Genomic DNA, 14944 nt, shown 5'->3' with positions numbered 1-14944 from the left:
CTTTATACTGGGTCAGACCCACTGGTCTACACTGACAGGCAGGGGCAATCCAGGTCTTCAGACAGGGTTCTCTCCCAGCCCTACCTGGAGATGCCAGGGATTGAATCTGGGACCTTTTGCATGCAAAGAAGATGCTCTATGACTGAGCCACAGGCCTTCTCAATAAGCCCTTAACATAAACCAAGTGTTCAGTCAGACAGAAGACACTGAGAAAGTCTCAACGGGGAAACACTGGTCTGCGAACACTCCAATTGGAGGACAACCTTTACCAAAGGTCCAGTTACAGGTAGATAGCCGTGTTGGTCTGCCATAGTAAAACAAAATAAGAAATAAAAAAAATCCTTCCAGGAGCACCTTAGAGACCAACTAAGTTTGTTCTTGGTATGAGCTTTCGTGTGCATGCACACTTCTTCAAATACACTGAAACAGAAGTCACCAGACCCTTATATATATTCAGTGAAGAAGTGTGCATGCACACAAAAGCTCATACCAAGAACAAACTTTGTTGTTGTTCAGTCGTTCAGTCGTGTCCGACTCTTCGTGACCCCATGGACCAGAGCACGCCAGGCACGCCTATCCTTCACTGCCTCCCGCAGTTTGGCCAAACTCATGCCAGTCGCTTCGAGAACACTGTCCAACCATCTCGTCCTCTGTCGTCCCCTTCTCCTTGTGCCCTCCATCTTTCCCAACATCAGGGTCTTTTCCAGGGAGTCTTCTCTTCTCATGAGGTGGCCAAAGTACTGGAGCCTCAACTTCAGGATCTGTCCTTCTAGTGAGCACTCAGGGCCAATTTCCTTGAGAATGGATAGGTTTGATCTTCTTGCAGTCCATGGGACTCTCAAGAGTCTCCTCCAGCACCATAATTCAAAAGCATCAATTCTTCGGCGATCAGCCTTCTTGATGGTCCAGCTCTCACTTCCGTACGTTACTACTGGGAAAACCATAGCTTTAACTATACAGACCTTTGTCGGCAAGGTGATGTCTTTGCTTTTTAAGATGCTGTCTAGGTTTGTCATTGCTTTTCTCCCAAGAAGCAGGCGTCTTCTAATTTCGTGACTGCTGTCACCATCTGCAGTGATCATGGAACCCAAGAAAGTGAAATCTCTCACTGCCTCCATTTCTTCCCCTTCTATTTGCCAGGAGGTGATGGGACCAGTGGCCATGACCTTAGTTTTTTTGATGTTGAGCTTCAGACCATATTTTGCGCTTTCCTCTTTCACCCTCATTAAAAGGTTCTTCAATTCCTCCTCACTTTCTGCCTCACTTTCTGCCATCAAGAACAAACTTAGTTGGTCCCTAAGGTGCTCCTGGAAGGATTTTTTTTATTTCTTATTTTGTTTTTACCAAAGGTGTCATGGAATTTGAAGACTCTCAAACTCAGGACAAAAGGGAGAAACGTGTTAAGAGAAAGGCACATTTGGATCCTCAACATGACCAACTCCTGCCCGGAAACCTATGTCCCCACTGTGGAAGGATGTGTGGATCCAGAATTGGCCTCCACAGTCACTTACGGACACACCATTAAGACCGTGTTCATGGAAGACAATCTTATTGTGCTACAAATGATTGCCAAAGAAGAAGAAGAAGACACTCAGTTTCCCCTTGCCTGCGTATAATGAAACCCAAGAGGACACAATCACTTCCTCCAAAGGTCCCCTGTACTTTCACTTCACCGATTAAAAACTCTGACGCATTTCATCTGCAGCAAGGGGAAGTTCTTCCCATAGAAAAGGGGACATTTATCCAACAGTTCTCTTCTTCCTACTGTGTCCTGACAATGTCTTCCCGTTTCCTGTTGATACGAATCAGCCTTTCGACTTCCTCTCCCCACCTCCGTTACTTTCCTTTTCGCTTGCAGTCCTCGTAGATGTCACCTGCTTCCTCCGTGGAGAGCAGCTTGCTCTGCCTGTGGCCTCACACAACCCAGCTCTGCTCCAGCAGCAACACTCCTACCCACACAAACATATGCAGTCGTGGTGCAGGGCTGCCAGACACAAATCTTGACACCCACATTCTCTCTTCCCCATTATCCTCTCTCTCTCTCTCTCTCTCAAGCCTCAACCAGATGGCTCATTTAAGAGATCAGCTGTTTTCATGCTTACCCACCTGCAGGTCAACTCTACCTTGGCATAGTTCGTTCTACCCTCCCTGGGCCACGCAGCTGACACAGCCAGGTGTAGGATTGACCACAGCACAAGCTGGGCAGCTGGCTTCCTACTGCAGCGGTGTCCGGGGATGGAAGAAGGGGCTGTTTTCCCCATTAGGAATGCTACCCGTGTTCACAGCAATGCTGAGCCAGGAGCTTTCAAAGCTGCTGCCTGAGCAAGTTCTTAATAAATTTTCTGGAAATGCATTTGCTCTGAATGCTTCATTTATTCCAAACACAGAATTCAAGTGGACTTTGTTCAGCACTGCCCGGGGGGTGCGCGGGGGGGAGAGAGGTGACATCTCAAATGGCCTGGTAAGAATGCAATGCCTCCAACTGGAGTCATCCATCATGGTTCTCCCATTCAGAGGTGGATCTAAGCCACCCCCGTCCACATCTCGAGTTGAGTCTCAAGAGTCAAGTCTGGAAAGTTCTCCAGATATCTAAAGGTTGAAGATGCAAAGGATTTACCTGCTAAAAACGGTAATATTTTAAATGCCTACCATTCACCATTTTTAAACCTTCCATTATCTCACAACAATCAGTCATCACTGCCTCCCCTCCCCAGGGTGCATCTAACATGAGGTTTAAGATGCAGATATGTTATGTGCTGCTAACATTATACTTGGGGCTAAATATATATGCTATGATCCTATTCAGTATAAAGTGCAAAATTCAGCTTGTCTGTGAAAATATCAGTTTTTGCTTTGTTTTTGCCTTAAAGCAGGTTTCTAGTCCTTATAGTTCCTTATAGTCCAGAAGAGGGCAACCAAAATGGTCAAAGGCCTGGAAACGATGCCTTATGAGGAATGGCTTAGGGAGCTGGGTATGTTTAGCCTGGAGAAGAGAAGGTTAAGGGGGTGATATGACAGCCATGTTCAAATATATAAAAGGATGTCATATAGAGGAGGGAGAAAGGTTGTTTTCTGCTGCTCCAGAGAAGCGGACATGGGGCAATGGATTCAAACTACAAGAAAGAAGATTCCACCTAAACATTAGGAAGAACTTCCTGACAGTGAGAGCTGTTCGGCAGTGGAATTTGCTACCAAGGAGTGTGGTAGAGTCTCCTTCTTTGGAGGTCTTTAAGCAGAGGCTTGACAGCCATCTGTCAGGAATGCTTTGATGGTGTTTCCTGCTTGGCAGGGGGTTGGACTGGATGGCCCTTGGGGTCTCTTCCAACTCTAGGATTCTATGATTCTATGATATGCAGACTCAAAGAAAGTGTGAGCAACAGCTGGTCAAGCTGAAAAGCCAGAGAGGGGTGGCAGAATAATAACATTTCTAGTGGTCAGCAGGCAACCCTGAGTGGCCCTACGCACAGCTCTCTGCTCCACTCTACATGTAATGAAACCAGAATTATGCAAAATAGCAAACACTGGGAAATCAATTGTGCAGAGCAACTTAAAGTGCATGATTTATATGGCCTGAAAAAAACAGCTTTCTCTTAAGAGACCAAGTTAGGTTTCATTGGAGCAAGATTCTCATTAATCTTTTTAAGGCAATGTGCACCCAGCCCCACATATCATCTAAGTGGGTATGAAATATGGGCCTGTTAGAAGAGTTTTTTTTGTGTGAAGGGGCCCCTAGAGAAAGACAGTTGAATAGGAAAAGCCCACTCCTTCCCAGATCCCTATCAGCTCGCCCACAGCTGTTTTCTACTTGGATACAAGCCACCAATCACTACATATTCTTATTTTACCAGAAAGTCCCACAGCAGGTTACAGCAGTACAAAATACAGCATTTAAAAACTGTTTAGAACAGTTTGCAGTCTGCCGATTGAAAAGAACGCATGCTCGTAAATCAGGGTAGGAAGTCTGAGGCTCGAATGTGGCCCTCCAGACTTTGCTATCTGGCCCTTGGCAGTCTCCCCAAGCCACACCCCTCACTGCCCCCTAGCTTTGTATCCTGTTTCCCCCCCCAGAAAGAATGTGTCCTTGAATGCTGATAATGCCTTTTGCTTGCCAGAGGAAGGAGGGGGGGTGTTAAGTGCATGCAGAAAGCAGGCAACCTTTCCATTTGGTGCCCCTCCCACATTTTGCCTCTGGCACCACCTGCCACCAACATGTGGCCCTCAGCGGGGAAGGCGGCCCTCAGGCTGCCATGGGTACCTCCACCCTTCTTGTAGATAGACACAGGTAGTGGTGGTGCAGCAGTTGGTTGACTCCTTTCCTACCCAGCACCTCACAAGGAAAATATACCATATTTTTCGCTCCATAAGACGCACCTAGTTTTTAGAGGAGGAAAGGGGGAAAGACCTGTTTTTTTGAGGATCAGCTCAAAGTGGTGCAGCTTTTTTTGCAAAGGGAAAAGCCCTGTTTTTTTGAGGATCAGCTGAAAGTGGTGCAGCTTTTTTTGCAAAGGGAAAAGCCCTGCTTTTTTGAGGAGCAGCTGAAAGTGGTGCAGCTTCTTTTCCAAAGAGGAAAATCCCCGTTTTTATGGGGTTCAACTCACAGTTCTGCAGCTTCTAGTCCTACAGCCATTTCTACAGTTTCCAGACTGATAATCTAATCAGCCCGTCACATGTCGCTGGGGAAACAAACAGCCTCCCTCTGCATTCAACAATGGAGACCTGGGCAAGGGGGCGGGGCTGGAAAGGGAGCTGGGACTCTCATATCTCTCCCGATCTCTTGCTGATCAGCTGCTGAGCGGGGTCCTTTCAATACCCCCTTCTCTATTTGTAAAAAAAAAGAGCACAATCTGCTTTTGGCCCCTAGGCAATTCGGCTCCAGGGACCATGCATTCGCTCCATAAGACACACAGACATTTCCCCTTACTTTTTAGGAGGAAAAAATTGTGTCTTATGGAGCGAAAAATACGGTAGCTATTTTGAAAACACCTGTACCCTTCACAGCTGATCCACCAGGTACGGAAACACAGGACAATCCTCCCATTTCTGAGCACAACATCCTCTAGAGAGGAGGAGGGGAAGGTCCTTCCTCTTCCTAGCAGCCCCCTCTCACCTGTCCGGCTCTTGCTATTGGTCAAGATCTCCTGGAGCCGCTCCTGGAGTTTGTCCGCTCGCTTCCGTTCCAGGTGGAGCTGCCTCTTGAGGTCTTTCAGCTGTTGGGGGAGAGGGATGGAGGTGCAAGGGAAATCAGGGCTGGTGGCAGGCTTCAGAAAGGCTTAGCCCCACAACCCATTTTTCGTGCCAGAACCCAGCCCTGAACAGGCCAATGCAACAGCATAAAAAAGGGTGCCACTGAGCATGGGCAGAATTAATACTCCCTCCCCCTCTCTCTCTCACCAGTGAGAGCCCACAACCACCCAACCGAGAAGGAAAGATCAGAGTTGCATACAGATCACAATTTCTAAGCTCCAGTTCGAAAACTGCTGCTCTGAGTGCCAGGACCACGACGTGGGAAGAACGAGGTTCTCTCCCCATCCAGCTTCTAAGGCTGCCACCCAAATAGCTGCTATCCAGTGGAAACAGGAAACACCAGTCTAACTCCATGGAGACCCCTAACCCTAATGCTCTTCTGCAGTTAAAGGTCAGAAGTCACACACTTCCAGGGATCTTGGAACCCTTCAAAACTGGGCATCAGTTGGAGGCCACAGTGACCTTCTCATCAGGGGATGGGTGGAGCCTTGGGAGAGCTCAGCATCTAAGCAGGGGAAGGGGGCAATTTCTTAGTGTGGTGCAGGGTGGGAGGGGAAGAGGCATCACAGCATAGGGATGCTGTTTATAAAAAGAAGAGTGCAATTCTGACCTCTGCATCCCAGCCTCTTTGCATCTGGTTGCTCAGATAACCAGCTGGGAGAGAGGCAGACAAGCAAGAGGGTGTGTGTGAGATGCAGCTCAGCACAGAGCAAGGAGGCCCAAAGCAGCAGGAGCAGCAGCTCAGAGTTTGATGCACTTCAAGACCCAGGCAGGGGGGCAACCAGGGGAGCACAGTGGCTGTGCCTTCACAATTCACAGCAGCTCCTTCTTTCTGGGACCTCAACCATAGTATGCCACCCCACTGCAAGTGATGCATTGCAGCGGACAACTGTCGGCCTGCTGCTCCTGGTGTTCTCTCTTTAGCAGACGTGGGGGATGTAGCTCAGAGAGGGGGTCTTCAAGACCTCCAGCAGCCTCCAGCTACATGCTTTCTTGGAGAGAGAATGCCATGCCTCTCGAGATGAAATGAGCCCAGAGGGAGAAGGGCAGTTAATGGCCTGAGTCAGCGAGGAATGGCAACCTGAGTTCAAAGAGAAAGATCAGCAGGGTCTGTTGCCCCCCCAACCCACTTCCCTTGGGGAAAGCCCCATCTCACCGCTGCGCTGCCTTTCTTCTCCAGGATCCGCTGCCCGTCAACCGTGTCCTTCACTTCCTGCCAGGGAGACAAGGCCATCACAAACCACTGGGACCAGAAGAGCCAAATTACGTTTCTATCACACTTTCGGGGGGGGGGGTGAAAATGCTTGGCAATTCTCCGCTCTGCTCCGTCTCAGAACCACCACCCTCTGAGAGGCAGAACGGCAATCATGCAGGGGACAATGGTTGTGTGGATCACAGCTGTGCTGGAAGCTGTGGAATCTGGGTCCCACCTTCCGTTTCCCGAAAAATACAAATACCTCTTTAAAAAAAAAAAATGAGATATTTCTAGTCCTCATGGTGGACTGGACATTCAGTTCTGGCCCACTTCTCTAATCTGTTAAGGTCATTTTGAATTCTGATTCTGTCTTCAGTGGCACTGGCTACCTTCTCCTAGTTTGGTGTCATCTACAGATTTGACGAGGATCCCCTCGATTCCTTTGTCCAAGTCGTTTATAAAGACACTGAACAACAACAGGCCCAGGACAGAGCCCTGTGTCACCCCACTTGTCACTTTCTTGCAGGATGACGAGGAACCATTAGTGCAGTGTTTTTCAACCACTGTTCCGTGGCACACTAGTGTGCCGCGAGATGTTGCCTGGTGTGCCGTGGGAAAAATGGAAAAATTACTTTATATATAGTCAATATAGGCACAGAGTTAATTTTTTTTAACATTTTCTAATGGTGGTGTGCCTCATGATTTTTTTCATGAAACAAGTGTGCCTTTGCCCAAAAAAGGTTGAAAAACACTGCATTAGTGAGCACTATTCACACTGAGAATCTTCACACTTTGCTGTCCCTCCTAGCGGATCCTCTGGCCCCCTTCAGCCCACCACCAGGGGCACATTCCTCCTGTCACTCTGCCATTTTTCATTTTTACCTCCCAACCTTGGGTCTAAACTAGGATAAATGGGATAAAAAGACTGGGGAGGCATCTGAAGAGAGATCCAAGGGACCCAGACCCAAGGAACTCTGCTACACTCGAACATAGCACGGGGCACTTTCCACCTAGTGCACCAAACAGGGAACCGAGACTCATAGAGAAGGATCTTCAGAAGTCCAGTCTGGATATGTGACTTGGAGTGGGACAGCACCACCTGCCTATCTGTGCCAGGCACTGCAAGCATGCTGGAAAGAAAAGAGGCACAATCCAGCAGATGGGCAAACCCACCAGGAGGGAAGGGAACAGGTGGGCCCAGGAAGCTCATATTCTGCCAAGCACCAGCTCCTGGGGGAAGCTGGCAGGCAGCAGCACAATGCACACCTGTTTCAGCCGGCTGATTGTGTCCAAGTGTTCATCCTTCGCTCTTTCAATCTCTCGCAGCTTCTCCTTGGTTGCTTCCACCTCACGGTCCTTTAGCTGCAGAGGAGAAAACCCAAGAGCAGGCATTTGGGAACAGATATGGGATTTCCCCAACCCTGCAATTGTTGCTGGCTCAGTTTGAAAGCACGTCAAAAGTGCAAGCAGATAAATAGGTACTGCTCCAGCGGGAAAGTAAACGGCGTTTCCGTGCGCTGCTCTGGTTCACCAGAAGCGGCTTAGTCATGCTGGCCACGTGACCCGGAAGCTGTACGCCGGCTCCCTCGGCCAGTAAAGCGAGATGAGCGCCGCAACCCCAGAGTTGGACATGACTGGACCTAATGGTCAGGGGTCCCTTTACCTTTTACAGTAAATGCCAGTGGCTGATAAGGAGGCACTTGCAGGGGAGAAGAAAACAGGACCACGCTTAAACCTACCCCCTGCACCCCCAGTCATTTCCCCCTGCCCATCTGACCAGCAAACATCTCAAAATCATCAAAAACTCCACAAATCGAAGAGAAGCAGCCAAAAGATATCTAAAGAGAACCCACCCACCACCACGTTCCTCCCCTCGGCCGAATGACAATCTTTTAACTTCGGGGGTAGGGATTCATCCATGTGTTTTAAAGTATGTTTTCTGATTTTTTATGTGCTGTTCTGTTTCAGGTGGGTGCATTTTAAATTACCACCCTGCTTCTATTATTGTAAATTATCCCGAGATCCATTTTGATGAAGGGCAGTATAAAAACCATTTTTGAATGACTGCAGCAATAGCTAAATAAATAAGAGGGTGAAAGAGGCATGCTGCTGGTCATCTGAATAACTGAGCTTCACCGTCCAGCTGCTGTAATTCATGGGTAGGCAAACTAAGGCCCGGGGGCCAGATCTGGCCCAATCGCCTTCTAAATCCGGCCTGCGGACAGTCCGGGAATCAGTGTGTTTTTACATGAGTAGAATGTGTGCTTTTATTTAAAATGCATCTCTGGGTTATTTGTGGGGCATAGGAATTCGTTCTCCCCCCCCCTCCAAAATATAGCCCGGCCCCCCACAAAGTCTGAGGGACAGTGGAGCGGCCCCCTGCTGAAAAAGTTTGCTAATTGGTGAGAAATCCATTGCATCGAACGGCTGGTCCACACCAGGGACACTCCACCCATCAACCTCCTGCCACAGGTAACCCTCACTGTCTGCATCAAGGCAGCTGCTGGAGAGTAAGAAGTCAAAGAGGAGCATCCACCAATGGCGTCATCTGGGTTCACTAGCCTCCCACAAGACTGTGGAAGCAGCTCAATGGCCAGTGTCAGGGGCGGAGGAAGCCTCTTGGCCGCCCTGGGTGGCAAACGCTGCGTGGAGGAACCCCCCTGGGGGCGGGGCTTCCTGATGCATGTGTCGTGACATCACAACGCACGTCGGACGGACTGTGCATGTGCGGAAATGCCACGCATGAGCAGTCCATCTGGGCCAGCTCTGCTGCTCCCACGGTGACCAAGAGAGCCACCGAGTGACTGGCGGGTTATGGGGCTGCCCCGGCCGTCCGTAAAGCAGAACGGACGGGGTGCCAGGTGGCGGGGCTCGGCTTGGGGAGTGGCGGGAGGGGCCCCTGAGTGTCACCCCCCTCCCCTGGAACCCGGGGCGCCCCGCCCCCATCGCCCCTCCCTTGCTACACCACTGGCCGGAGTGGATCACTGCCATTTCTCCCAGTATTTCCTGTACCTGCAAGTCAGCCACATGCTGCTCCTTACAGACTCGCATGGCCTCCGCGTGCTCTTGCTGATGCTTTTCTATCAGCTCCTGGGAAAGAGGATGGGAACAATCAGATCCCTGGAGCAGGAGAGGAAGGCTTGCGGAGGGACGAAGCCTATGGGCCCTACTGTCCCTCTAGTAGGGTATGCCAGTTCTGCCCTGTGACATGTCACTAAGGGGAAAAGGGGGTCCAGTCACCTCCGCCTCTTTCAGCCGCCGTTCAAACCAGCCCTTTGTGCCATCCATGGATTGTATTTGGAGGCGCAGCTCTTCCACGGTTTGCTGCATGGACTCCAGTTCCTGGCTGCGCGCCTGAAGGGCAAAGAGAAAGGGAAGCCATCATACAATCATAGAACTGGAGACTTGGAAGGGACCCCGAGAGTTATCAACTGTGCAATGCAGGAATCTTTTGCCCAGCGTGGGACTCGAACCCATGACCCAGAGATTAAGAGTCTCATGCTCTACTAACTGAGCCATCCCAGATGCAGGCAGTAGGCCCAGGGGAATTAGCACAAACTAAAGATCAGCACAGAAAACAGGCACTGGGACTTTAAGGGCAGTGTAGAGGAGGTGAACACACTACCATCGGCTAACAAAATGGCCATCTCTATCACAGGTGAGCAAGGGAAGGGGCGAAAGAAAGGGTGTATATTGCAGGAACATTTTATGTACAAGATTATGCCTCCTGTGGTGAGCAGGTGGCAAGTTTTGCTCCTGTTGCAACAGTAAGAAACTTTACTTTGAACTTTGGGGCAAAATGGCAGTCATTCACTTGCACTGAGGGGGTAAGCAAAGGTTGTATCAAGGGACACTGATGAGGCAGGAGCTAAATCTATCCCCCCTACTCCCCCCCCCACCAAGGTCTGCCCCCAAGTTCCATTTCCTGGTCATTGTAGAAACTGATGCTGGCATGAAGTAGAACCTAGGAGGTGGCTTTTGAGAACAAGAACTTACAGCATTGCAAAGGACTGTGGGGCCTTTGCCGTGGGTATTCTCTCACTGCAACGGCATTATGAGGCGAGGCAATGCTTTTCAAATTTAACAGATGGAAGAAATTCAGAAATTCAGCCTCCTGAAAACCTCAGCTCTCACTGAAAGGACATATACTAAGGTTCTAGTCCTTAAGACCTGAACATGCACATCTTGACCAGACCCAGGCACCCATGCTCCTTGACCAGTACCTTCTCCTCCTTCAGCTGGCCGCGCAGCTCATCCTCCTGCCGTTTCTTGTGCTCATGCAGCTCCCGCAGCTCCCGCTCATAGAGCGCCCGCACAGCGAGCACCTCTTTCTCGTGCTGCAGACGGAGATTGCCAAGCTCTTCCTTGTGGCGCCCCTTCTCCTGCAGGGTCTCAATGGCCATCTCGTCTAGCATGGCCTTGCGCTTCTCTGCCGTCTAGAAAGCAGGCACAAGGCAGAGCAGTTAACCCCTCCTCAAGCAGGAATGGAGCAATCCTGACACCGGGGAACCCAGCACAAAATCCCCCTGTCCCCCTCAAAGACTCATCTTTTTAAAAACAACAACACAAAACATGAGAGTTTCTGGCTCTCACGATCACAGAGAGAAGTTTGTAAGTAAGTGTGGCAGTTTTTCAAGAAAGCCTGGAAACCAGGCAGAACTCAGTAGGCTGCCATGAGTCAGCAGGAAACACTTCAGTTCACCGCAAGTTCTCAAAGCTACCATTCCTTGTCCTAATTCCCCTTCTCCGTCGTCTTTCACTTTCCTCTAGTCCCATTAGCTGTGGGTTTCCAAAATGCTTGGGATCGGATGGAATCCAATCTGTTTCTGTATTAATAATAATAATAATAATTTATTATTTGTACCCCGCCCATCTGGCCGGGTCTCCCCAGCCACTCTGGGCGGCTTCCATCAAATATAAAAAAACATTTAAAATATCACCGTTTAAAAACTTCCCTAAACAGGGCTGCCTTCAGGTATTTTCTGAATGTCAGGTAGTTGTTTATTCCCTTGACCTCTGATGGGAGGGCGTTCCACAGGGCGGGCGCCACTACCAAGAAGGCCCTCTGCCTGGTTCCCTGTAGTTTTGCTTCTCGCAATGAGGGAACCAACAGAAGGCCCTCGGCGCTGGATCTCAGTGCCCGGGCTGAATGATGGGGGTGGAGACGCTCCTTCAGGTATACAGGACCAAGGCCGTTTAGGGCTTTAAAGGTCAGCACCAACACTTTGAATTGTGCTCGGAAACGTACTGGGAGCCAATGTAGATCTCTCAGGACCGGTGTTATGTGGTCCCGGCGGCCACTCCCAGTCACCAGTCTAGCTGCCACGTTCTGGATTAATTGCAGTTTCCGGGTCACCTTCAAAGGTAGCCCCACGTAGAGCGCATATGGTAATAGGCTGGCCATATCAAGAGACAGAGCCAAACTATTGTTTGGTGTTCCATGCATGAGCAGAGCTGAGCCTCAGACCCACAGACTCACTCCTCCCATCACACACCCGGGGATTTCTGGAATTGATCTGTTACTTGCCTTCTGAAAACCAGAATTCAGGGCAAAATATGGTCTGAGGAAGCCATGGCATGCCATATTCAGACACAACAACAAGCCACGTTTTGCTGATGAATGGGGTGGGTGTCAGTTCAGAAACCCTGGTGCAAAGGGGGGAGGAAGAAGTCACACACGGGCCTCAGGCTCTGTGTTGTACACCATGGTTTGAAGCTACATCTGAATGTGGCCATAGTCCAAAATGAAGTGGTGAGTTTCTTCAGGTAAACCGGGTGCCAAACAGGATTAAATCCACTGCCTGCCCCTCCCTCCTTCCTGCCCCCAAACTACTCACCTTCCTGGTTTCATCAAGGTCTTGTAACAATCTCTCCTTCTCCTGTCCTATTTCTTGTAGCTGCTCCAGGAGACGAGTGTTGGCCCGGAGAGACTCCTAAGGGAGAAAATTAAGATGGCTGTAAAACAAGGCCTTTCCTCATCACCCAAGTTCTTTGCTCAGCAGCCCAATTCTGTCACAGACCCTCTTAGGCCTCTGACAGACTACAAACATCCAAGAGCACATCACTGAGAATAGATTTCCCATAACACATTTTGGCCCACCTTACAGGGCTGTTAGCTACATGATGCACTCTGAACACTCATCTGCCCCCTCCCCCCGCTGCCACAAGCACTTCGTGTACCTGGTAAGAACTTTAAATACCCTTTTGTGCTCACCACCCAAGTTAAAAGTGAAAGAAGGGTGGAACTTTTCCCAACATGGACAAATGCAACTTAACCAAGTAATTTTGGTTAAGTGATTCCTCAATATGCACGAACCACTGTTTTGCACCCACCACTTAAAAACAAGTTAGGGACAAAGTCCAGCACTGAAACGTCGGTGAAATGTTTCATCTGGAACAGAAGGAAGGGTGATGAAGGGGGGGGGGGAGAGAAAAAATTGACTAAGCACCCAAAGGAATAGTTGAAAGGAAGGAAAAGACGGGGGGGCTGGAAACAAGAAGGGGTACTCTAAAGAGAGAAAATTAATAAGTCATGGAAACAAACTTTTGGACGGTGAAGCAGGACCCAAGCCTTCTTTTTACCTTCTTGCTGTCGTTGCAATCTGAAGGGCAAATGTTCTGAAACTGGCCATTTTAGCACGCTGTGCCCCAAGGGGGATGGGAGGAAGGAAACGCAGTGTGCTGAGAAGTGCTTTCTCCCTTGCCTCCTGAATATGCAAAGCGGGCCATCTGACCCCCCCCCCCCCCGTATGATGCAGCAGACTCCCCTGGGGGCCTCTGGAAAGGCCTGTGAGGATCAACAGCACCTTGGGCCTACCTGCAGCTGAGTGTTGAGGTCCTCCCGCTGGGCCGCCAGCACCTCCTTCTCGCTCTGCCGCTGCTGCAGCTCAGCCCCCAGTGCCGCCACCTGATCTCGCATCTGATTCATCTCTTGGGTCTTGGAGGTCTGTATCTACATGGTGAGGGGGGGGGAGGCTCGGGTCATTTTGAGGAAACCACAGGATGCCTTGTAGACTGTACACCCAACCCAAGCCACACTTGGCCTTCTGGGATCCGGAGGGCCACAGGTTCCCCAGAGTTCCTTGCCAAGAGGGACTGGCTGCTAATCCAATCTGGGAATTGTAGCTCTGTGAGGGGAACAGGGGTCTCCTAACAAGATTCAGCACCCTTAACAAAACTACAATTCCCAGGATTCTTTGGGAAGCGGTGACTGTTTAAAGAAGCATGACGCTGCTTCAACTGTACAGTCGTACCTTGGGTTGCGTACTTTTCGGGTTATGAGCTCCCGTAACCCGGAAGTGTAACCCACCACGCGCGCAATCCAAGCACGTGCAGAAGTGGTCTGCGCGCATTGCGCATGAGCAAAGCGCGTTTCTCAGGTTATGTCCTTTTTGGGTTACCATATTTTTCGCTCCATAGGACGCATCTCATTTTTAGAGGAGGAAACAAGGGAATTTTTTTTTCTGGTTTTCCTCCTCTAAAAGCCCTGATTTTTTGAGGATCGGCTAAAAGTTTTGCAGCTTTTTTGCAAAGGGAAAAGCCCTGTTTTTTTGAGGATCAACTAAATGTTTTGCAGCTTTTTTTGCAAAGGGGGAAAAGCAAAGAGGAAAAGCCCCATTTTTATGGGGTTCAACTCACATTTCTGAAAAATCTTAAGGAAAGGGAGCAGTTTCTACTGTTTGCAGACAGATAATCTAATCAGCCAGTCACATGTCCTGGGGAAACAAACAACCTCTCTCTGCAGCACATTCAACAAAGGAGGGCGGGGCTGAAAGGGAGCCGGGACTCTTATCTCTCCCGATCTCTTGCTGATCAGCTGCTGAGTGGGGTCCTTTCAACACCCCCTTTTCTCTTTGTAAAATAAAAAGCACAATCTGCTTTTGGCCCCTGGGAAATTTAGCTCCAGGGACCACCATTCGCTCCATAAGACGCACAGGTATTTCCCCTTACTTTTTAGGAGGAAAAAAGTGCGTCTTATGGAGTGAAAAATACAGTACATACAGCAACCCAGAATGAATTAAGTATGTAACCCAAGGTACAACTATATAGTACAGATGGGGCCTCAGAGCTTGAGTTGAAAATATGGTGTGTTTGCGCGCATGCACACGCACGCACACACACACACACACACACACACACACACCTGTTAAAAATTCCCAGTAGATACAGCCTTAGCCCTTCCCACCCCGGCTTCTGCTGCCACCCTATACCACCCTCTTGAGCGCTTTCATCCAGAGAGGGCCTGGTACCTGTTCTAACGCTGCCAGATTGGTTCTCAGAGCATCGTTCTCAGACAGAATGGTCTCAACCTGTTCCTGGCTCTCCGCACTTTGGCAAGCAACCTGACGCCCAACGAAGTACAGGATGGGCAAAGGATAGGGACCAGGGGGAGACAGGGAGCGAGAAAGAAAGAAAGAAAGAAAGAAAGAAAGAAAGAAAGACCAAAGCAGGAGAAAAAGGAGAGAAGGGATTAAAAATACAAAGCAGAACAAGGAGGTGGCAGTA

General features: G+C 49.6%; 1 protein-coding gene across 1 annotated transcript in view; it reads right to left on the bottom strand.

The window, feature by feature from the left end:
* Positions 1–14944, bottom strand: part of GRIPAP1 (GRIP1 associated protein 1) — a 61380-nt gene that overhangs the window by 27037 nt on the left and 19399 nt on the right. The window contains exons 13-21 of the mRNA XM_033172912.1: positions 14689–14781; positions 13257–13391; positions 12277–12372; positions 10663–10875; positions 9680–9793; positions 9452–9529; positions 7706–7801; positions 6401–6457; positions 5108–5207 (exon numbers count right to left, since the gene is read on the bottom strand). Of these exons, the coding sequence (XP_033028803.1) occupies positions 5108–5207; positions 6401–6457; positions 7706–7801; positions 9452–9529; positions 9680–9793; positions 10663–10875; positions 12277–12372; positions 13257–13391; positions 14689–14781 (982 nt within the window). The remainder of the gene's footprint in view (positions 1–5107; positions 5208–6400; positions 6458–7705; positions 7802–9451; positions 9530–9679; positions 9794–10662; positions 10876–12276; positions 12373–13256; positions 13392–14688; positions 14782–14944) is intronic.

Source organism: Lacerta agilis, chromosome 16, assembly GCF_009819535.1.
Source record: "Lacerta agilis isolate rLacAgi1 chromosome 16, rLacAgi1.pri, whole genome shotgun sequence".
In the NCBI taxonomy this organism is placed as follows: Eukaryota; Metazoa; Chordata; class Lepidosauria; order Squamata; family Lacertidae; genus Lacerta; species Lacerta agilis.
This window is presented reverse-complemented; position numbering and strand designations above follow the sequence as displayed.